The sequence below is a fragment of the Lipotes vexillifer genome, unplaced genomic scaffold, assembly GCF_000442215.2.
Source record: "Lipotes vexillifer unplaced genomic scaffold, Lipotes_vexillifer_v1.1 scaffold328, whole genome shotgun sequence".
Classification (NCBI taxonomy): Eukaryota; Metazoa; Chordata; class Mammalia; order Artiodactyla; family Lipotidae; genus Lipotes; species Lipotes vexillifer.
The window spans coordinates 274,245-291,708 of record NW_006799460.1 but is presented as its reverse complement, the minus strand read 5'-3'; the positions used below and the strand labels follow the sequence as shown (position 1 = coordinate 291,708).

Below are 17,464 nucleotides of genomic sequence, written 5' to 3'. Positions count from 1 at the left end.
GGTAATATCTATTATGAATATTGTCTACGTGAAACAATAAGTGATAAGGAAAATGAGATAAAATCAGTTCAGGTACGTTTGCTTCAAGCCTAATTAAACATTCCCCTAACAATGAATATATCAGTAGACTTAAAATAAAGACCAAATTGGGCAATAGCTACTAAAACCACCACAACAAATAAGGAGACACTATGGGGCTCCTGGTCTTGCCAGAGGGATGGAAGCAGAGTCTGACAGAGCTTCTGGTTTCACACGAACTCTCAGGCAGCACATGTCCAGTGGCCTGCTGGAGGACCCAGACCCTGGCATCGCTACACGACAAACGGAGCTGGTTCCTTAATGGGTCAGTTGTAAGGGAAAGTGGACAGGGGTGGGGGCCTGCATGTCAAAGAATCTCAAAAGGCATGGAGAAAAGGGGCCAGGAGTGGAGGTCGGTGTTTAACAGTGACAGACTCTCTATCTGGGGTGACATCCAAGTTTTGGAAATAGTGGTGACAGTTGCCCAACGTTATAAATGTAATTAATGCTGTTGAATTGTACACTTTAAACTAGTGAACTATATGGTGTGTGAATTCTATCTCAATAAAGCTGTTAAAAAACAGAGAGACATAACTTTCCTAAATTAAGTCAGTTCCTTGAATGAAGCCAACCTTTGGGTAGATCATTTGTATTTAAAAAGAGAAAGAAAAAAAAAACTACAGCAAATAAAAAAGCAGGCTAGACTATAGAAATGCACATGAGTAATAAGAGAATAAAAACAGGGGGACTTCCCTGGCGGTCCAGTGGTCTAAGACTCCACGCTTCCACTGCAGGGAGCACACGTTTGATCCCTGGTCGGGAAGCTAAGATCCCGCATGCCGGACAGTGCGGCCAAAAAAAACAAAAAGAGAGAGAATAAAGAAAGGGAATCACGGGATCGCTGTGCAAGACAACTGAGTGACAGCTCTGGGCGAGGCTCCTGTGCCCGGTGGGGCACGCAGACGGACTTGCTTCTAGGTGAGCACGCTGGGTTGGGGCTAAGGGATGTTCACCTGCTATCAATCCATTCAGCTTACATTTATTCTGTGTAGTTTTCTGTATCTGTATTTTACTTTATAATAACGTTAAACAAAACGCAGGCCCAGAGACAAAGTGTCAGTGTTTGTTGTTAACTAGGTATCTGTAAACTAGAAGGTCAAATCTGAACTGTTCTCGGGTCCAACAAAGGTGTCCCCTGGGGCACTCGAAGGAATGGCTCCTGCTGGCGCCCCAGACTCCTGGGGACGCCCTGCTTGCCTTCTCCCCAGCTTCCATCCCCATGTCTAGGCACCCTGCCCCTCACTCGCTCCTGGGAGCAACTCTGCAGCTTGGCCCCAGGATTAACACTGAAGACTCTAAGCCACTGCTGATCTTTGGAGACTGACCACCATCCGCAACGAGCAAGATGAGAAATCCAGCGCCAGGGCACAGGAAAAGTGGGGCTCTACTGCACGTTTCAGTTTTCTGCCACCCACCCGCGGTTTGATGAGAGGCCCAGCAAACTCCCTGGCTCACCAGAAAAGGAAAACACAAGGCTAAATACCCTGGAATGTTGCTGTAAGGACCCCCCCCACCACCACCACAAGATGCATGTTTTTATAAAAAGCGCTCTTGCTGGATTTGAGCATCGTAACTGGGCACAATCTCCATGAGGGTCGCTCATGTCTCACGGAGACATGGACACTCGCGTCTCTGTGCACCCACCATGGAACGTAACGGCGCTCTCAGAGTGGGCGGGACGCAGGCGGTGGTGCGGGAGATGCTGGAAGCAGGGTGCGGGCCACACCAGTAACTCTTTGTCCTGACCACCTTGGCCCCAGTCCTCCTTCCCCAGCTGCTTTTAAGGTTATTCTTGCTCCAGAGGTAAGGGTGAGAAGTGGGAATAGCTAGGACCCCTCAAATAGGAGTTAGGAACACAGGAAACAAAGACTGGATTGAAACATGGATTTCAAGAGAAAGAAAAAAAAGGTGACTACTGTGTAAGTTAACTGCAACAATAATATATTGACGTAAAAATAATTCCCCTTCTTTGCGAATCTGGCCCAACCATATTTTGGTGTGGACCTTTAAACCAAGATGACTACAGTCTGTGCTGTTCTATGATGCGTCTACAGCTGGGAGTCTGTTCACAGGTGGTAAGCAGATGAGGAACAGAATCAACCGCTGCAGGGCTGGGGTAGCTCACACCTGGCTCTCCAGCACTGGGACAGCAGATCTGAGGAGGGGCCCAACTTGTCAAGCCACCTCGAAGCAAACACCCCCAGCTGCACTTTCCCCTTCCCCTTCACCAGGGCAAGCGACCCGAGGCTACACTTGGGACTCCGGGCTTGGCACACCTGATGAAGCCCCACGGAAGCTCTACAGCAGTAAGAAGAACCCAAGCCATGAGCCGCGACGGGGAGCGAATGCTTGAGAGATCTGACAGCGTGTCTAATACCTCCCCTAGCGCCCCGGGGCCCCTTAGCACCACCAGCCCTCCCCCGGCCCCCCAAGTGCCCCAGCACAGACCACACCACAGCCACCTGGCAAAGCCTGGGACTTGTCAAGTGAACTGCTATGTTTACCGCAGCTTTTCCTTATTCAGGAGAAATCTGTGATGCTAAACCTTAGTAGCAATGATACTGCGTTTATTATTTTAAAGTTCGATCGTATTACTCTCTGGGTTTTGAGCTTTCTACCCAAACTGTATTTTCCCCTAAGCCCGGTAATTTTCTGGCAAGAACTGCCCCTGCAGTAGCATTCAGGTGCGCACCTGCTGCACCCCAGGGACAGGAGCACGCCGTCACGCCGGCAGGACACATGCAGGTGAAGACCGAGTACCTGATCTGCGACACCAGTGCCGGCAGGCTGCTCTGGAGAAGCGGCTCCGAAAAGACCAGATCTTCAAAGAGGTGCTTATTGTGCAGCTCCCACGTAACCTGGAACTTTTTCAAGTGTTCGTTTTCCTAGTTAGATAGATACACAGAAGATACACCCAATCAAAGACTGAAAAATTCCCAGAAGGGTTTCTCCCCCCGCCCCCAAACCCACATCCCTCTGTCCAGGCCCAGAACATTCTGCTCATGAGGGGTTGCTACTCCCTGTGCATCCAGCCTCCCTTCCAAATGACTCAACACAAAACAAAGGGGTGGCAAGATGCACAAAGATGAGGGGACAGAAAAAGGAGAAACCAGCGTACACGTCCGGCAGCCATTTCTCACAACCATGCCTCCCAAATGTATTGCAAGCCCTACCTCTCAAACAACTTAAATAAATGCATACAAATCCTCTGATGCCGAAGGACCATCACTTCTGAGCCTGTCTTGAGAAGCCTCCCGTTCTGACAGACACAGTAACTTCCCTGCTAGGGACAGTGCGTGGAAGGTCAGCTCTTTCTTTCCCTGCTAAACATGGGCAACCTCATCAGTTACTTTCGACAACAACTTTTGAACGTTTGGAAGCATCCTGGCCATCACAGCAAGTGACCTCCAGAGAGAACAGGGTGACCGGGGCAGACAGCGCCACGATCTCCCCGCGTGCAGCGTTCACATTCAACAGCTTCTGGCCGCAACCACGCGTGTGTGAACCCACACGTCCGTCTGTCAGTCACATGTACACTACTCGTGGTGCATCACCTCGCACCTGGGGAAACATTCCTCACCTGAGTGACCAACAGTCTGGAGAGGCTTCACTGGGCATCCCCTCTGAACAGGTGACTCATGCCACCCCATGTACTGGTCTGTTCCTATTTACTGTGTAGCCCAACTGAGCTGAAATTATGACACCTGGAGATGTCAGGACACGATCTACACGTGGAGATCCCGTTGCTCTGTGCCCTGATCACCGGTGGACGGAGGGGCTGAGAGAGCAACTTAGGGTGAGCACACACCTGCAGGACGCTGCTGAGCACGTGTGCTCCTGCCCTACCACGCACGCACACCTGCTCTCGAGTCGCATGCAGCCCTCTGCCTGTACTCGAGACCCGCACAGAGACTCGGCAGGGCATCTATGACACCTGCAGGAGGGCATCTACGACATCTGCAGGAGGGCATCTACGACATCTGCAGGAGGGCATCTACGACATCTGCAGGAGGGCATCTATGACATCTGCAGGAGGGCATCTATGGCATCTGCAGGGAGCCTCAAGCCCTCGACTCTAGCAACGTTCCCAGTGCCTGTCCTCACTGCACGTTTAACCGAAACACCAGTGCCTCCCAGGTCTAAGTTTTATCATTCTCGTTTCACACGCAGCATCTCTCGGAGCAATTACGATACAGGAAAGCTGGGTGGGGCAGAAGACCAGGGCCTGGGAACCGAAAAACTAGGCCCAAGGCCTGGAATGAGGCCTGATTACAAGCACATAATTTTAATAACGTGCTTGTAATAATGACATAGCCACCGAGGCAGTGAGGAAAGGACATGTGTCACACACTTCAGCAGAGACCGCTCTGCACAGGCGCTGTGCCAGCACGAGGACACAGAGACTAGTGCAGCAGGTCCCTGACTGCCAGGAGTCCCCAGGGGACAGAGGATTGGCGACGGTCTGACCTATGATTTGTCTCCATGACAAAGGAGCTAAGGCAGCAGCCAGACTAGGCCCTCAGCCAGATGACAGAGGGTCCAGGGAAGGCGTCCAGGAGAGCGGAGGTCCTGCCTGGTCTCCCCTGTCAATCTCTGGGACAGAGTCCACAGTCCCTGCCCGCCAGCCTGTGAGCAACCCTGGGCACTGAGTTACAATACTTGCAAGGGTGGGACCACAGCTCTGGATTTGGGCTCACATTAACTAAAGGTAATAAAGGTAAAGACCGATTTATGAGGAAGATGTTTGGCATTTTTAATGAAATCTGAAATTATACTTCCAGGTAAGTCATGCAAGAGAAAGAGCAGACCCCAAGCTCGATTCACAACCTCAGCTCAACTCGGGACAACGACACATGCTGGTAGTGCGAGTAGTTCCCGAGGGCCACCCTGAACTTGGTGCTGCCGTGCCCCATCCACAGGCCAGAAACAGTGTACAGAGGCCGAGCAACAGGCCCTAGGCCTGGGCGGACGGGGTCTGCGGGGTGTGTGCTGCCACAGCTGCTACGAGAGACGAGACCCGGGGGTTGGCAGGGACTTGGTGCTGCCTCAGCCGGAGGCCAAAGAAAAAGCTCCCGGATGACCTGAGCCTAGGCACTTCCACCCAAACCACTCTCACTTCTTACTTCACCTGCAGGGAGGTGCTTGGGGGTTGGAAGAAAAAAGAGGAAGCGTGTACAGTCAAGTCCTGCAGCAGAGCTTGAGAAACAGCTGGAGATTCAAGATGCTTCTGGCCTTGTAAATGGAAATTCAGATTTCACAATTCTTACAGCCTGGGAAGGCATTTCCTAGGTGAACGGAGGCCTAACTTTGGTCCCAGTTTTATTTCAGTGTGTACAATCATTAGAAAACCTGTGGCCGGTTTGATGCCCAGGGGCACGAGCACATTTCCCAGGAAAGGCATGTGTTTGAAGACGCCTCTCTATGCCCTGACACGGTCCGTGGTCCTGCGGCGGCAGGAGGGCAGGAGGGGCTGTCTCCAGAGAGGCTAAGGGAGTGAGCACAGCATGAGCTGGCAAGGTGTGCACGGCGAGTGAGCTTGCTGCTTTCAAGGACAACTGACCCCACTTGTGGCCAATCCCAAAATCTGAGCTCTCAAGCAAAAATCAGAACTTTGGAAAACTTACATCTGCCACTGTGGCCTTGAAGCTTCTCCATATTTAAACATCTTTCCGATGAGGGTCACAGGGATGGTGACAAAGGCCATTTTTTACATTGAATATCGTGTTGCCTAACATGACACTGAACATCTTCAGCAAGATCTGTGTAGCTCACTCAGTGAACCAGTGTTTTCAAAACGACCGACGTCTGATGCTAGAAAACGACCTGAAGCGTGAGCTACACCAGTGGACTGTGACGGAACAGAGCCGGCTCAGCTCAGTGACCCGGTCTCAGGTTCTACACTGACTGCAGCTAACCATTAAGAAGCACTGGGACTCCGGTGTATTCTCTCAGAGAAGAATATCCACAACAAACTGAAAAGTCTATTAGACTACTCTTCCAAATACGTATCTTTGGGAGGCCCAATTTTCTTCAAAAACTTCAACCAAAACAACCTATGAAGACAGACGGAGCACAGAAGCAGGTGTAAGAACCCACATGTCCTCCGTTAAGCCAGACGCTAAAGAGATGTGCAAACGTGTAAACGGTGCCCTCTTCTTACTAAACGTTTTGTTTTGGAAAACAGTTTTTTTATTTAGAGATATGCTGTCTATGTTATGCAATGAGCTGTTATTTTAAAAGTGATTTAATGAATATCTTTAAATTTCTCCGTTTTAATTTCACCACAGTAAATATTGATAGATTAAAATCTGCACAAACAAACGCTATTTGGGGCTCTCAGTTTTTAAACTGAAAGGCGTCCAAGTCCAAAACTGCTGAGACTCTGAGACACGGGTCTTGGAAGAGTTAACCTCACCTCGGCTCTGTCGAACTCCTACCCTGCTCAGATCACGGGGTAGATCTGGAAAGACGCTGTGATAAATCTGTGAACTGTTCTCAATCCGGTTTGAACACCCCAAACACGAAAAGAGATTTTTGAGATAACTGGGACATTTTTCTGAGCGCACAGAAATCATCAGTTTTCTCAGGTGTGACAACGGTACAGTGGTTACATGGGATGAAGTGAGCTCGCAGAGGGGATCTGCGTGTTGCCCGACTCACTGACTTCTAGGTTTGGGGGTTTTCACATCACATAAACAGCCCCCCACCCCTGCCAAGGTCACCCTAGGCACAGGCCCTTGCTGTCCCTCCTGTGGGCAGTGTCTCTCCTGCCCCCTCACAGAGGCTGTGATCATCTGTGGTCCCAGCATTATGTGCTGGACCTAGGCTGTACCTCCTTTCTCCCAGGACGAGAAGAAATCTTTGGAGGGAATGCTGGCTTCTGAGCACATGACTTTCTCAGGATTCCACCAGCTTTCGATTTGTTTTTCCCTCCAAGGCTTCTTGCCTTTCATGCCAACTCAGCAATGCGTTTTAAAAGGTTCTACCTTGTTTTAGCCTGTGTTATCCAGAGTTCAGCTGTCTCCCCTGGAGGAAGGAAGAGTCCAGGTTACTGGTGTGGTGTCTCACTGGAAACCAAAGTGAGTATCTCCACGTGCAAAGAAAGTGAAATAGATCACTGACCAAATAGCTGTATTCTGAGCTTACAGCTTATGCTCAATAAACACGGTTCAAATTATTTTCTGGTAGCTGAGTGAGATGGCGTGCACTCTAACCGGCCGAGGAGGGTGAGGCTGAGCTGGCCCTGGCTGGCTGGGGGGCAGCAGCAGCTCTCCGCACCGCTCTGTGCACCAGGCTCAGGCCAGTGCTGGCACAGGGGAAGTGGCAGGGGAGCTGGACTTCTGGAGGACAGGGAGACATTCAGTGAGCCGGGGGCGGGTGCTGCTTGGGACGCCCGGGGGTCAGCCCCTCGGGCTCGGTGCTGAACAGGGTAACCGCCCGCCCATGCATTCACCCGCTCCTTTTCTCACGCTGGGTGCTTCCCTCGAGGTTTTCGGGACTCACTTGCAGGAACAGCAATGCTCTACTGAAGTGATGCCGCTTGAGGAGCTCCGTGAACCCCCCGAAACTACCTGCAAAATTGGTTAATTTTTCTATCGACGTCTATCAACTTTAGAGTCACATAAAGACCTTACGCTTAAAACCTTCGGAACCACTGGTTACTGCATTTGTTTCAAAGTGCAGTTTTACCACTAAGAAAGCACCCAAAACCAGCCCGATGAAGTCTCACTTAGTAATAAAATCTGAGTGACGATGAGAAACTCCACAGACTATTAGTAAGTCGAGGAAGCAAAGACGGCTCGTCCCTCCGTCCAGCCGGCAGGTGCGCTCGAGGCTGTCGAGGACCAGGCCCAGGACCTGAGTTTCCACCAGAGGCCTCCTTCCACCCCGTTGTGGTCATTTCCCTTCTGAGGCGGTCAGAGACCGCCCACAGGGGGTTGGCGTCTCACGTGGTTCCATGACTCTATCCTCAGTCTAGCGCTGGGCTGGCGAGTAGATCAGTAACGGCGAGCCGGGGGGCCGGACACAGGTGCCGTGCCGTCCCCATGCTCTGCACTCCACCTGAGAACACAGCCCCCATCTGCAGAATTCACAGCACAGCCACTCCTCTGTCTCCTTCCTACTGTCACCCACTTGGACCCTCACCTCACATGGTCCCCACACCGCGCCCCCAGGACCCAAGGTCCCTGAGCAGTATTTCCGCTTTCATCCAGCAGCCAAGTCCAGAGGGGAGAGAAAGAGGAGGGGACTCAGGCCCCCAGCCCCGCCTGCACATCTTGGAGGAGGGGAGGGGCGAGACGGGCCTCCAGACCCCCCGCCCCCACCCCCCGCCCCGGGCAGGGCGCGTAGCCGACTCACCAGGGTGCCGAGGAAGGTGCTGATGGTGCGCGCCGCCTGGCACAGGGCACCGTACTCCTCGAGGAGCAGGGAGATGAACTGGTGCGCTTGCGGGGGGCCCTGCAGGGCGGACGGCGACTTCACCCTGGACGCGGCTGACAGCTGCCGCAGGAGCCGGACCTTCATCTCTAGCACGTACTCTCTGGCCTGCTGCTCCAGCCGCTGGTACAGCTGGTAGGGGTCCCGCTCGCAGAGCCTGCACAGGAGAGAGAGTCACCACTCGCCCGCAGGGGGACCCTGGGAGCCCGGGGGTGTCCACCTAACGACGACCGGCGTCTTCTCACAGTCAGCCTGCTCGACAGAGGGGGAGCCCCCAGAGTCACTGGCCAAACGGCAGTGACCGGCGTCCACTGAGAGCTCGCTGTCAACCCCCGAGGCGATGCCGGGTCAGACGCGAAGCCAGGTGGCTGGGCGAGTCCCTGGACTCAGGCAGCCAGCAGGCGGCAGAGCGGGCACAGCGGAGCCGCACGGGGGCCACAGAACTGCCGAGCCCGGGAGAGCCCAGCAGCCATCTCTGAACGCTTATCTGCGGACAGGTGAAAGGCCACGGCCCCCAGGGGTGACACGGGCGCAGCACGGGAGCGGGCTGCTCCTCTTCCCAGGAATTCAGTGTCTGACCCAAACGGGCTGCTGCTGCTGTTTTCATAAGCAGAAGAAACTTTACAGACAGTGTGTCTCCTTTTAAATCATCCCGCCAAGAAATAATGAAAGCGGTAAGATAAAATGTGTAGCTGAGGATCCACACACGCCCCGATCAGGCCACACAGCAATGATGGGTTTCGTGAATTTCTTCCCTAACTTGGAGATCATCAACTTTTACAAACTTGCTCTATAGTAACTGGCATGGCTATGTTTCAAGTGACCACTCGTTTCAGCTGTGCACTTCTGAGGAGCCTCCAGATGGAAACCTACATCCGATGAAGCGACAACTACAGCACCCGCCTGGAGCCCGTCACCAGGAGGAGCCGCTGTGAGTCCCGCACCCGAGCTGTACAATACATTAAGCTGTAGCTCCTGGATTTGGGTAATGGATCCTTTCACCTCTGGGCCCCACGCTGGGTCAAAAGAGAAGACTGTGAGTAGTCACCCATTCCACTTTTAAGCGACCACACTACCTAGGTTGTAAAAGACAAGAGCCGAGTGAAAATGGAGCTTGTGTAGCCTTACAAAAAACGTGGCCACAGCAACAGTAAGAACTGACGGGACTCCCACTGTGGTGCGTCTACTTCAGAGAGATTAACTGTTTAGCTTAGCAGGACAATCATAATTTTAATGACCAGTACAGCAACTGTTCTCTGAAACAGAAAGCATTTCATCTCTTAAAGGAAAGTCACAGAAGGCTCAAAATGACACAGGGACAATCGAACTTACAAGGAGACTGGACGCCTCCTTCTTGGTTCTCTTCGCCTGCTGGAATTAGACATGCGTTGCATTTTATTTCTTTGTCTATTTCTGTATCTTATAAATTTAATGACTTGACCCCATGGTACTTTTGCAAGGAGACTTTTAAGAAATGCTACGGCCAAGGGGCAGGAAGAGGAAGATGCTGTGGAAGCTGACGCAGCCGTGCGCTCAACAAGCACTGGGCCCAGGCGGCTGTGCCAAAACCACAGCAGGACGACGCCAGGAGAACCAACTCTCAGGCCACTGGATGCTTGGAGCACGTGCACATACAGAGTGTAATTCCAGGTAGCGGCAGTAACACGATAAAAAAGAAGGGAAGCCTTGATAAAGAATGATGGGGGAGGCCCCTCGGAGTTTAGGTCAGGTGGTCTCTTTGAGAGGGTGACTCTGAAGTCTAAAGTGAAGGATGGAAGGGAGGGAAAAAAACCCTGAGCAAGGAAGAACATTGCAGACCGAGCGAAGAGCAGAAACCAGCAGGTCTGTGGAGGACGGCATGAGAGCCAGTGTGGCTGAACGCAGTGATGAGTGCGAAAATGACGCCTCCTTCTTGGTTCTCTTCGCCTGCTGGAATTAGACATGCGTTGCATTTTATTTCTTTGTCTATTTCTGTATCTTATAAATTTAATGACTTGACCCCATGGTACTTTTGCAAGGAGACTTTTAAGAAATGCTACGGCCAAGGGGCAGGAAGAGGAAGATGCTGTGGAAGCTGACGCAGCCGTGCGCTCAACAAGCACTGGGCCCAGGCGGCTGTGCCAAAACCACAGCAGGACGACGCCAGGAGAACCAACTCTCAGGCCACTGGATGCTTGGAGCACGTGCACATACAGAGTGTAATTCCAGGTAGCGGCAGTAACACGATAAAAAAGAAGGGAAGCCTTGATAAAGAATGATGGGGGAGGCCCCTCGGAGTTTAGGTCAGGTGGTCTCTTTGAGAGGGTGACTCTGAAGTCTAAAGTGAAGGATGGAAGGGAGGGAAAAAAACCCTGAGCAAGGAAGAACATTGCAGACCGAGCGAAGAGCAGAAACCAGCAGGTCTGTGGAGGACGGCATGAGAGCCAGTGTGGCTGAACGCAGTGATGATGTGCGAAAAGGGGGGGCGGGGGGGGTGGGTGAGGGAGGCAGAGCGGCAGGATGCCGAGGGCCACGGAAAGGGGCAAAGGAGAATCGCCGCCAGCTGTACAGGCCCTAGACACAGGCTTTACAGACAGCCCTTCCTGGTGTGTACTGGCATTTAGACAACAAGAGAAGGGTCCTTAGACGTGGAGACTAGGAAAAACGTAGTACATGTAAAACATGTGAAAAACACGCGACGTATATATACCCAGACCTCAAATGGGGCCGTGGAATTCTTCCATTCTTAACGGTATGTTTTGTTACTAGAATACTGCTGTTTCCCAAACCTCTCTGCCATAACATCCCATCTGAACAATTATTTACTGAGCATTTCCTTTCAACTGTCTCTTATTTTACTTTGGCCTCTTCCTAAGCACTCACAAGCTGTGAAGCTGCAAGTGTGACATGCAGGTTATATATACTTTCCTAAAGGAAACCTAACTTCTAAAACAGGCACACACCACCTAGAGCCATTTCACGCAGTCAAAGCCTGGACACACCGGCCGAGTCACTGAGTAGCTAATACAGCCCACAGCCAGCCACCACCCAGCCACCGCCCCCATCTCCAGGATGAACTCTACGGTAGAGCGAACAAGAGGTTACAGAACCCCAAAGGGGCTGCATTCAAAACGTGAAAAAAAGACCAAAATGAGAATCAGTTCACGGAATGTCTCGCTCAAATTTACTGCTTTTATTTGGAACATTCTCCAAAAAGAGGGAAAAAATGGTACAAACTCTTAAGGAAGAATAAAAATTACACCCACTTCAAACTCTCTGCTGTCACTGAGCACAAGGTCCCCGCCTGCGCGAGCGCCCTGCCGTGAGCCCCACGCAGTGAGAAGCACGTCTGTGAACCGGCCTGTGACAGACGGCTCTCCACCCGCCACCGGACCTCACGGGCCTGGGTTTCCTCACCTCCTAAGCGGCATAACTGCCTCTCCTCCACGGGGCAACAGAGCAGGAGCGCCTGAGAAAGTGCTCAGCGCCATCGCGGGCACAGCAAGGGCCCCGAAGGAGTCTTACTGTCAGCCTCAACACCAAGGAAGGGGAGAAGTGCGTCCGTTCGCTCTCATTACACAGGTAATAAGCCTTCCACCAGCGTGAGAATCTGAGAGTTCACCCGGCCCGTCTGCTGCAGGCCTGCCACGTGCCCGGGGCCGAGCTCGCCGGACAAGGTCTCCCAACCCCGAGAGGGGAGTCCCCCCGAGCAGAGGGGAGGCCCGGGTGGGCGGCTGGTGGGGGAGGGCCGCGCCTAGGCAACACGCACCTGTCCACGAGCTCCTTCACCCCCTCCTTGTCGGGCACCAGAGACTGATCCTGGTCATCCGCCAGTGGGGTGCCCGCCTGCCGGTAGATGCAGCGGACCGTGTAGCGCACTTCCGACCAGTAGTTCTGCAGCTGCTGAGGTTCCCGCTCCGCCTCTGCCGAAATCTCCCTGGGGACAAACGCCCACAGGACCGGCGCCATCAGCCCCGGCGCAGCCCCCAGGGCCCTTGGCTGTCAAGGCTCCCATGGGCCCTGGTCCGCCTCAGCCGAGCCGGGCCCAGAGACCAATTAGGACCCGCGCGTCCGGCTCCTCTTCCCAGGCCTCTGGCAGCGGCAGTGACGGCCTCCCCAGCCTCCAAGTCGGAGGCATCCATCGACCTGAGACCCTAACTATTTCAGGGAGGCTGCCGCCCTCTGTGAGGACGTGCCTCCTCCCACCAGTCGTCAAGGGCAGCAGTGGAGGAGGACCCCACCCCCCGCAGGCAGAAGGCCCCCCCCGTACCCGTACCTGCGCTCGCTGCAGGCCTCGCAGGCGCACGCGGTGTCCGAGGGGGCGGCCGCGGGCAACGGCTGAGCGCCCAGGGTGAGCCTCCCGCCACCGGCCTCGGGCTGCGAGCCGCCGAGCGGGGAGTGAAGAAGGAAGTCTTGACCCTGCTTTAGAGGAAAGAGAACAGACTCACTGTGAGCGATGCCCGCGGCGCAAATTCGCTACTAACCATCCAGGACAGTGCCTTCTAGGAAGAATGGAAAACCTACACATCAAAAGGAAAATACTTCAACCGACACTACATAGGAAACTTTCTCTCTGACACCCAAGAATTCTGTCTGGAACCGATTATTTTTCTACCTTCTGAGAGTCACATCATAACCACACGAGGACGGTCCATGAATCTCCTTCTTACATTAAAAAAGAGCAATTCTACTCCCAGTGCCCTAACTGGTACCTGCAACCACCATCCCGGGGGACGCTGCTCAGCAGAAACCTGAGCCTCTGCCCCACAACGTCCAGGAGGAGGTGGGCTCAGACCCTGCCACCCAGCGGCCGCCGTGGAGATCACGACCCCTCACCTCCCCCTGCCTAAGAACACGGCCCCACAACCCGCACAGCTGCCACCTGGTCCCCCGGGGACGTGGGCTCCAGGTTTAGGGCTGAGGACCCCACACAGTGCAGGAAGGTGCTTGCACGTCCCCCAGGGCTCCTGAGCAGGGCAGCCAGCTCCAGCCAGCGCCCCAGTGGCCTGAAGAGAAGGGCCGAGTCACAGAAGAGGCTCCTGAAGGGAGGACAGCATCGCTCCTCCTCCCGTCACCGTCAGGTCAAGTGCAAAGGCTCTGAGACAAGCCCGGCTCAGCCCTCAGCCGGGTGCCAACGCCCCCGCCTGCGGCCCCACCCCATCCACTGCTGGATGAAGCGCAAGGAAGTCCTCCAGTGGAGGGGCCGGGAGCAGGGGAGCCACTCCCAAGCTGAGGGCAGGGCTTGCGCCACCATCAAAGAACACCCCCAGCCCGAAAACGTTCCTGCTGGGTGAGCGGACCCCGGAGCTACCCCGGGGGCAGAGGCAGAGCGGGGACGGGGGTGTCACACTGTCCCCAGCAGGCAGTCCAGTGCAAGGTCTCGACTGAGGCCTAGGAAAACCTCAACAGGGCCTCCTGCGGGCAAGAGCCACCTGCCATGGACGACCTGTGAGGACCGCAGGGCCTGGGCACCAGAGGGGACCACAAGGAGACCAGCAAAGAACGGAAGAGCAGGGGGCGGGGGTGGCAAGGGGAAGGCCGCAGGACAGGCACTGCTGCCCTCCAGCCCCGCAACGTGCCCTTGGGTGACGCCGCCGTCACTCATGGAAGCTGGGGGAGAAGCTCTGAACCAGATGAGACACTTGCGTTTTCTGCAGATGGGACACGCATTCCTGAAAATGAGACAATGCTGATTCTAACTGTGACTGGAGAGGCCAGGGGTCTGACGGACAAGTCAGCGAGGGGCAGGAACGGGCGGTCAGACGAGACGGGTCTGAGGCGCTGGTGGAGGAAGCAGGCTACTCCCCGAGAGCAGCGAGGCCGCGCGCCCTACCTCCACCCCCCACGCACCCACACTCCACCCCACCCACGTGTCCAGCCCAGCCGAGGCCACTGTCACCCACCCCAGGCCTGGATACCAGGGTGCTACAGCCGCCTTGCACACCGAGGGTCCGTTCTCCAAGCAGCAGCCAGAGTGGTGTTTAACGCACGAATGAGACCATACAGATCCCTGCAAAGACCCTCCCACACCATTTGAACAGACTCTCTTGTCTTCCCGCTGTCTTCAAGGTTGGCCAGGACCAACGTCTGCTTTTATTTCACCGCACTTGCTCCCTTCACCCAGAGGGCTAATCTACTAAGCCTCTGAATGGCTTCCGACAAAAGAAGAATTCTCTCCATCAATCATGCCTCAGCAAAAAGATACCTACTCAGGGGGGCTGGTTGAGCCAGTTCTCAATTCTTGCGTCTCAGCTCCAAACCCACCACTTTCTGCCCTGCAGACACTGCTCCTCTGCTGTGCTCGGCATCTGGCCTCTTCGGCAGAGGCCTCCCTCCTAGTCCCCGGCTGCACTGGCCCACTCCTACCGCTCGGAGGCCGAGGGACCGGGTGCAGCCCCTGCTCCGGCGAGCCCGCCCGCCACTGCTTCAGCCTCCCAGAAGCCCCTCTGCTCCAAGTGTGTCCTCGAGCCCTCCCCTGACCCAGAGTGGCTGCTCCCTGGATGCACCACGACTGTATCCTTAGAGCTCCCTTCTCGGGTCTGGGCATGGGTCTCCTGTCACTAGCTCACCACTCTCCACATTCAAGTGACCCTGTTCACATCAGCGGTGCGCTGCCGCCTCCTGACCTTGGTCACCCTGGCTAATCTCTGACATCACAAACTGCTATCTGAATTCCTGGGGTTTTCCTGTTTTAGACCTGTCTCCACCACAACAAGATCAGTTCCGTGAGAGCAGGACCCGTTCTGACCCGCCTGCCACTGCACACAAGCACCAACGATGCTGCCTGGTACCCTGGGAAGACTCAGAGCAGAGGCCAAGAACCTGAAAAAGTAACCTTTCCTACTGACACGGAAGGAAGCTTCAGACCTTTCAGAACAGGGCACGTGGCGACCATATGGTCAATCCTTAAACGTGTCACCTTACAGTGCACATCTTAGACAGATTTAACTTCAGTTACTATGTTCTGCCCAAGTCCAACACAGTTTAAAAGAATACAACAAAATCCTACACTTCAACAATGTGAAATGTACAATGTCCAGCATCCAATAACAAAGCCAAGGGGCAGGAAAATACAACACATAACCAGGAGGGGAACCAATCAATAGAAACAGACCCCCAAATAACAGAGACGATGCAACCCACAGACAAGAATCTGGAACTGGAGACTACGAATAAACTCCATATGCTCGTGGAAGTAGAGGAAAACGAACATGATAAGGTGAGAGACCAACGATGTAAAACTACGCAAATGGAACTTCTGGAGATGAAAAAGAAAAAACATCTCGAAAGAAAGAAATACATGAGATAGACTGAAGAGCAGATTAGACCCAGCGGAATATCAATAAACCTGAAATAAGTAATAAAAATAAATCTCCAAATTGAAGCACAGCGAGAAACAGGACTGAGAAAAAGCATTTGTGAGACAAAACCAAGATGTCTAACACACAGGTAATCGTGTCCCAGGAACAAAGGGCCTAAATGATTGAAGATTTCCCAAATTTGATGAAACTGCAAACTGACATATCTTAAAAGCTCCTGCAATCCCAAGCACAGTAAACCAAAGCTAACAACCAAGGCACACAGAGCAAAACTGCTCAACACCAGTGAGAAGTACACAGCTGAGAGGCAGGCAGAGGAAATCACCCCTTGGGTCTACAGGAGCAAAGAGCAGAACAACAACGCCGCGGCGCATCAGAAACGGGCTGGGCAGCAAAGACCTGACCTACAGCCTGGAGTTCTGAACAAAAGTAACAGTTAAAAATGAGGGCAAAATAAAAGCTCTCAGTCAGACAAACAGAGGCTTCCCTGCACGACAAGAAATGTTAAAGGCAGTTCCAGTTAAATGGCCCCAAGTGGAGATGTGGGGCTACACACAGGAACGAAGAGGACCACACGTGATAAAGAAGTGGGCCAAAGACCCCTCTCACCCGTAAACTCTTTTAAAAAGATAACTAACCTGGAGGGCGGGGTGGGCGGGGAGAGGGATAACTCAGGACTTTGGGATTAGCAGATACAAACTACTGTATATAAAACAGATAAACAACAAGGTCCTGCTGCTTAGCAGAGGGAACTATATTCAATATCCTGTAATAAACCATAATGGAAAAGAATACGAAAAAAGAATATGTATGTATAACTGACTCACCTTTGCTGTACACCAGAAACTAACACAACACTGAAAATCAACTCTAGCTCAAAAATAAGAGAGAGACTAAGCAAACTATGATATCAGAATGATGGAATACTCTGCAGCCATTAAAATATGTATAGAGTCTATACAGAGACATGAAAAAAGCAAGTTAACTATTTAAAGCAAAAATAATAAAAATCTATGGTAAAGTTTACAAGAGATATGCAAAAAATATATGACTACACTAGCACAAAAAACGGTGGTGCTCTGAGTACAATATTGAAAGGTTCTTACACTACATATTAAGTATATAATATTCTTTGAAAGTAGAGGCTGAAAAGTTGAAGATATATACTGTAAACTCTAGAACCATTAAAAATTATGAAACAAGGTGATACAGGTAATAAGCCAACAGGAGGTAAAACAGGGTCATAAAAATATTCGGGGACTTTCCTGGTGGTCCAGTGGTAAAGAATGCACCTTATAATGCAGGGGACCCGGGTTCGACCCCTGCTCAGGGAACTAAGATCTCACATGCCATGGGGGCAACTAAGCCCACGTGCCATAACTACTGAGCCCACGCACCTCCACTAGAGAACCCATGCACCGCATCTACAGAGCCCACACACCCTAGAGCCTGCACGCCACAACTAGAGAAGAGAAAACCTGCACACCACAACTAGAGAGAAGCCCATGTGCCTCAACGAAGATCCTGCATGCTGCAACTAAGACCCGATGCAGCTAAAAATTAAAAAAAATAATAATAATAAATCTTAAAAAGAAAGAAAGAAAAATATTCAATTAATCCAAAAGAAAAGACGGAAAAGAAGAACAGCAAAC

General features: G+C 52.7%; 1 protein-coding gene across 3 annotated transcripts in view; it reads right to left on the bottom strand.

Annotated features, from left to right (window-relative positions):
* Nucleotides 1–17,464, bottom strand: part of FAM193A (family with sequence similarity 193 member A) — a 98,886-nt gene that overhangs the window by 60,416 nt on the left and 21,006 nt on the right. For 2 of the 3 annotated variants that reach the window (XM_007471621.1, XM_007471619.1), the window contains exons 2-5: nt 12,770–12,915; nt 12,263–12,430; nt 8,437–8,671; nt 2,839–2,963 (exon numbers count right to left, since the gene is read on the bottom strand). In XM_007471621.1, coding sequence (XP_007471683.1) covers nt 2,839–2,963; nt 8,437–8,671; nt 12,263–12,430; nt 12,770–12,915 — 674 coding nt within the window. The remainder of the gene's footprint in view (nt 1–2,838; nt 2,964–8,436; nt 8,672–12,262; nt 12,431–12,769; nt 12,916–17,464) is intronic. The other variant, XM_007471620.1, reaches the window with a different exon arrangement.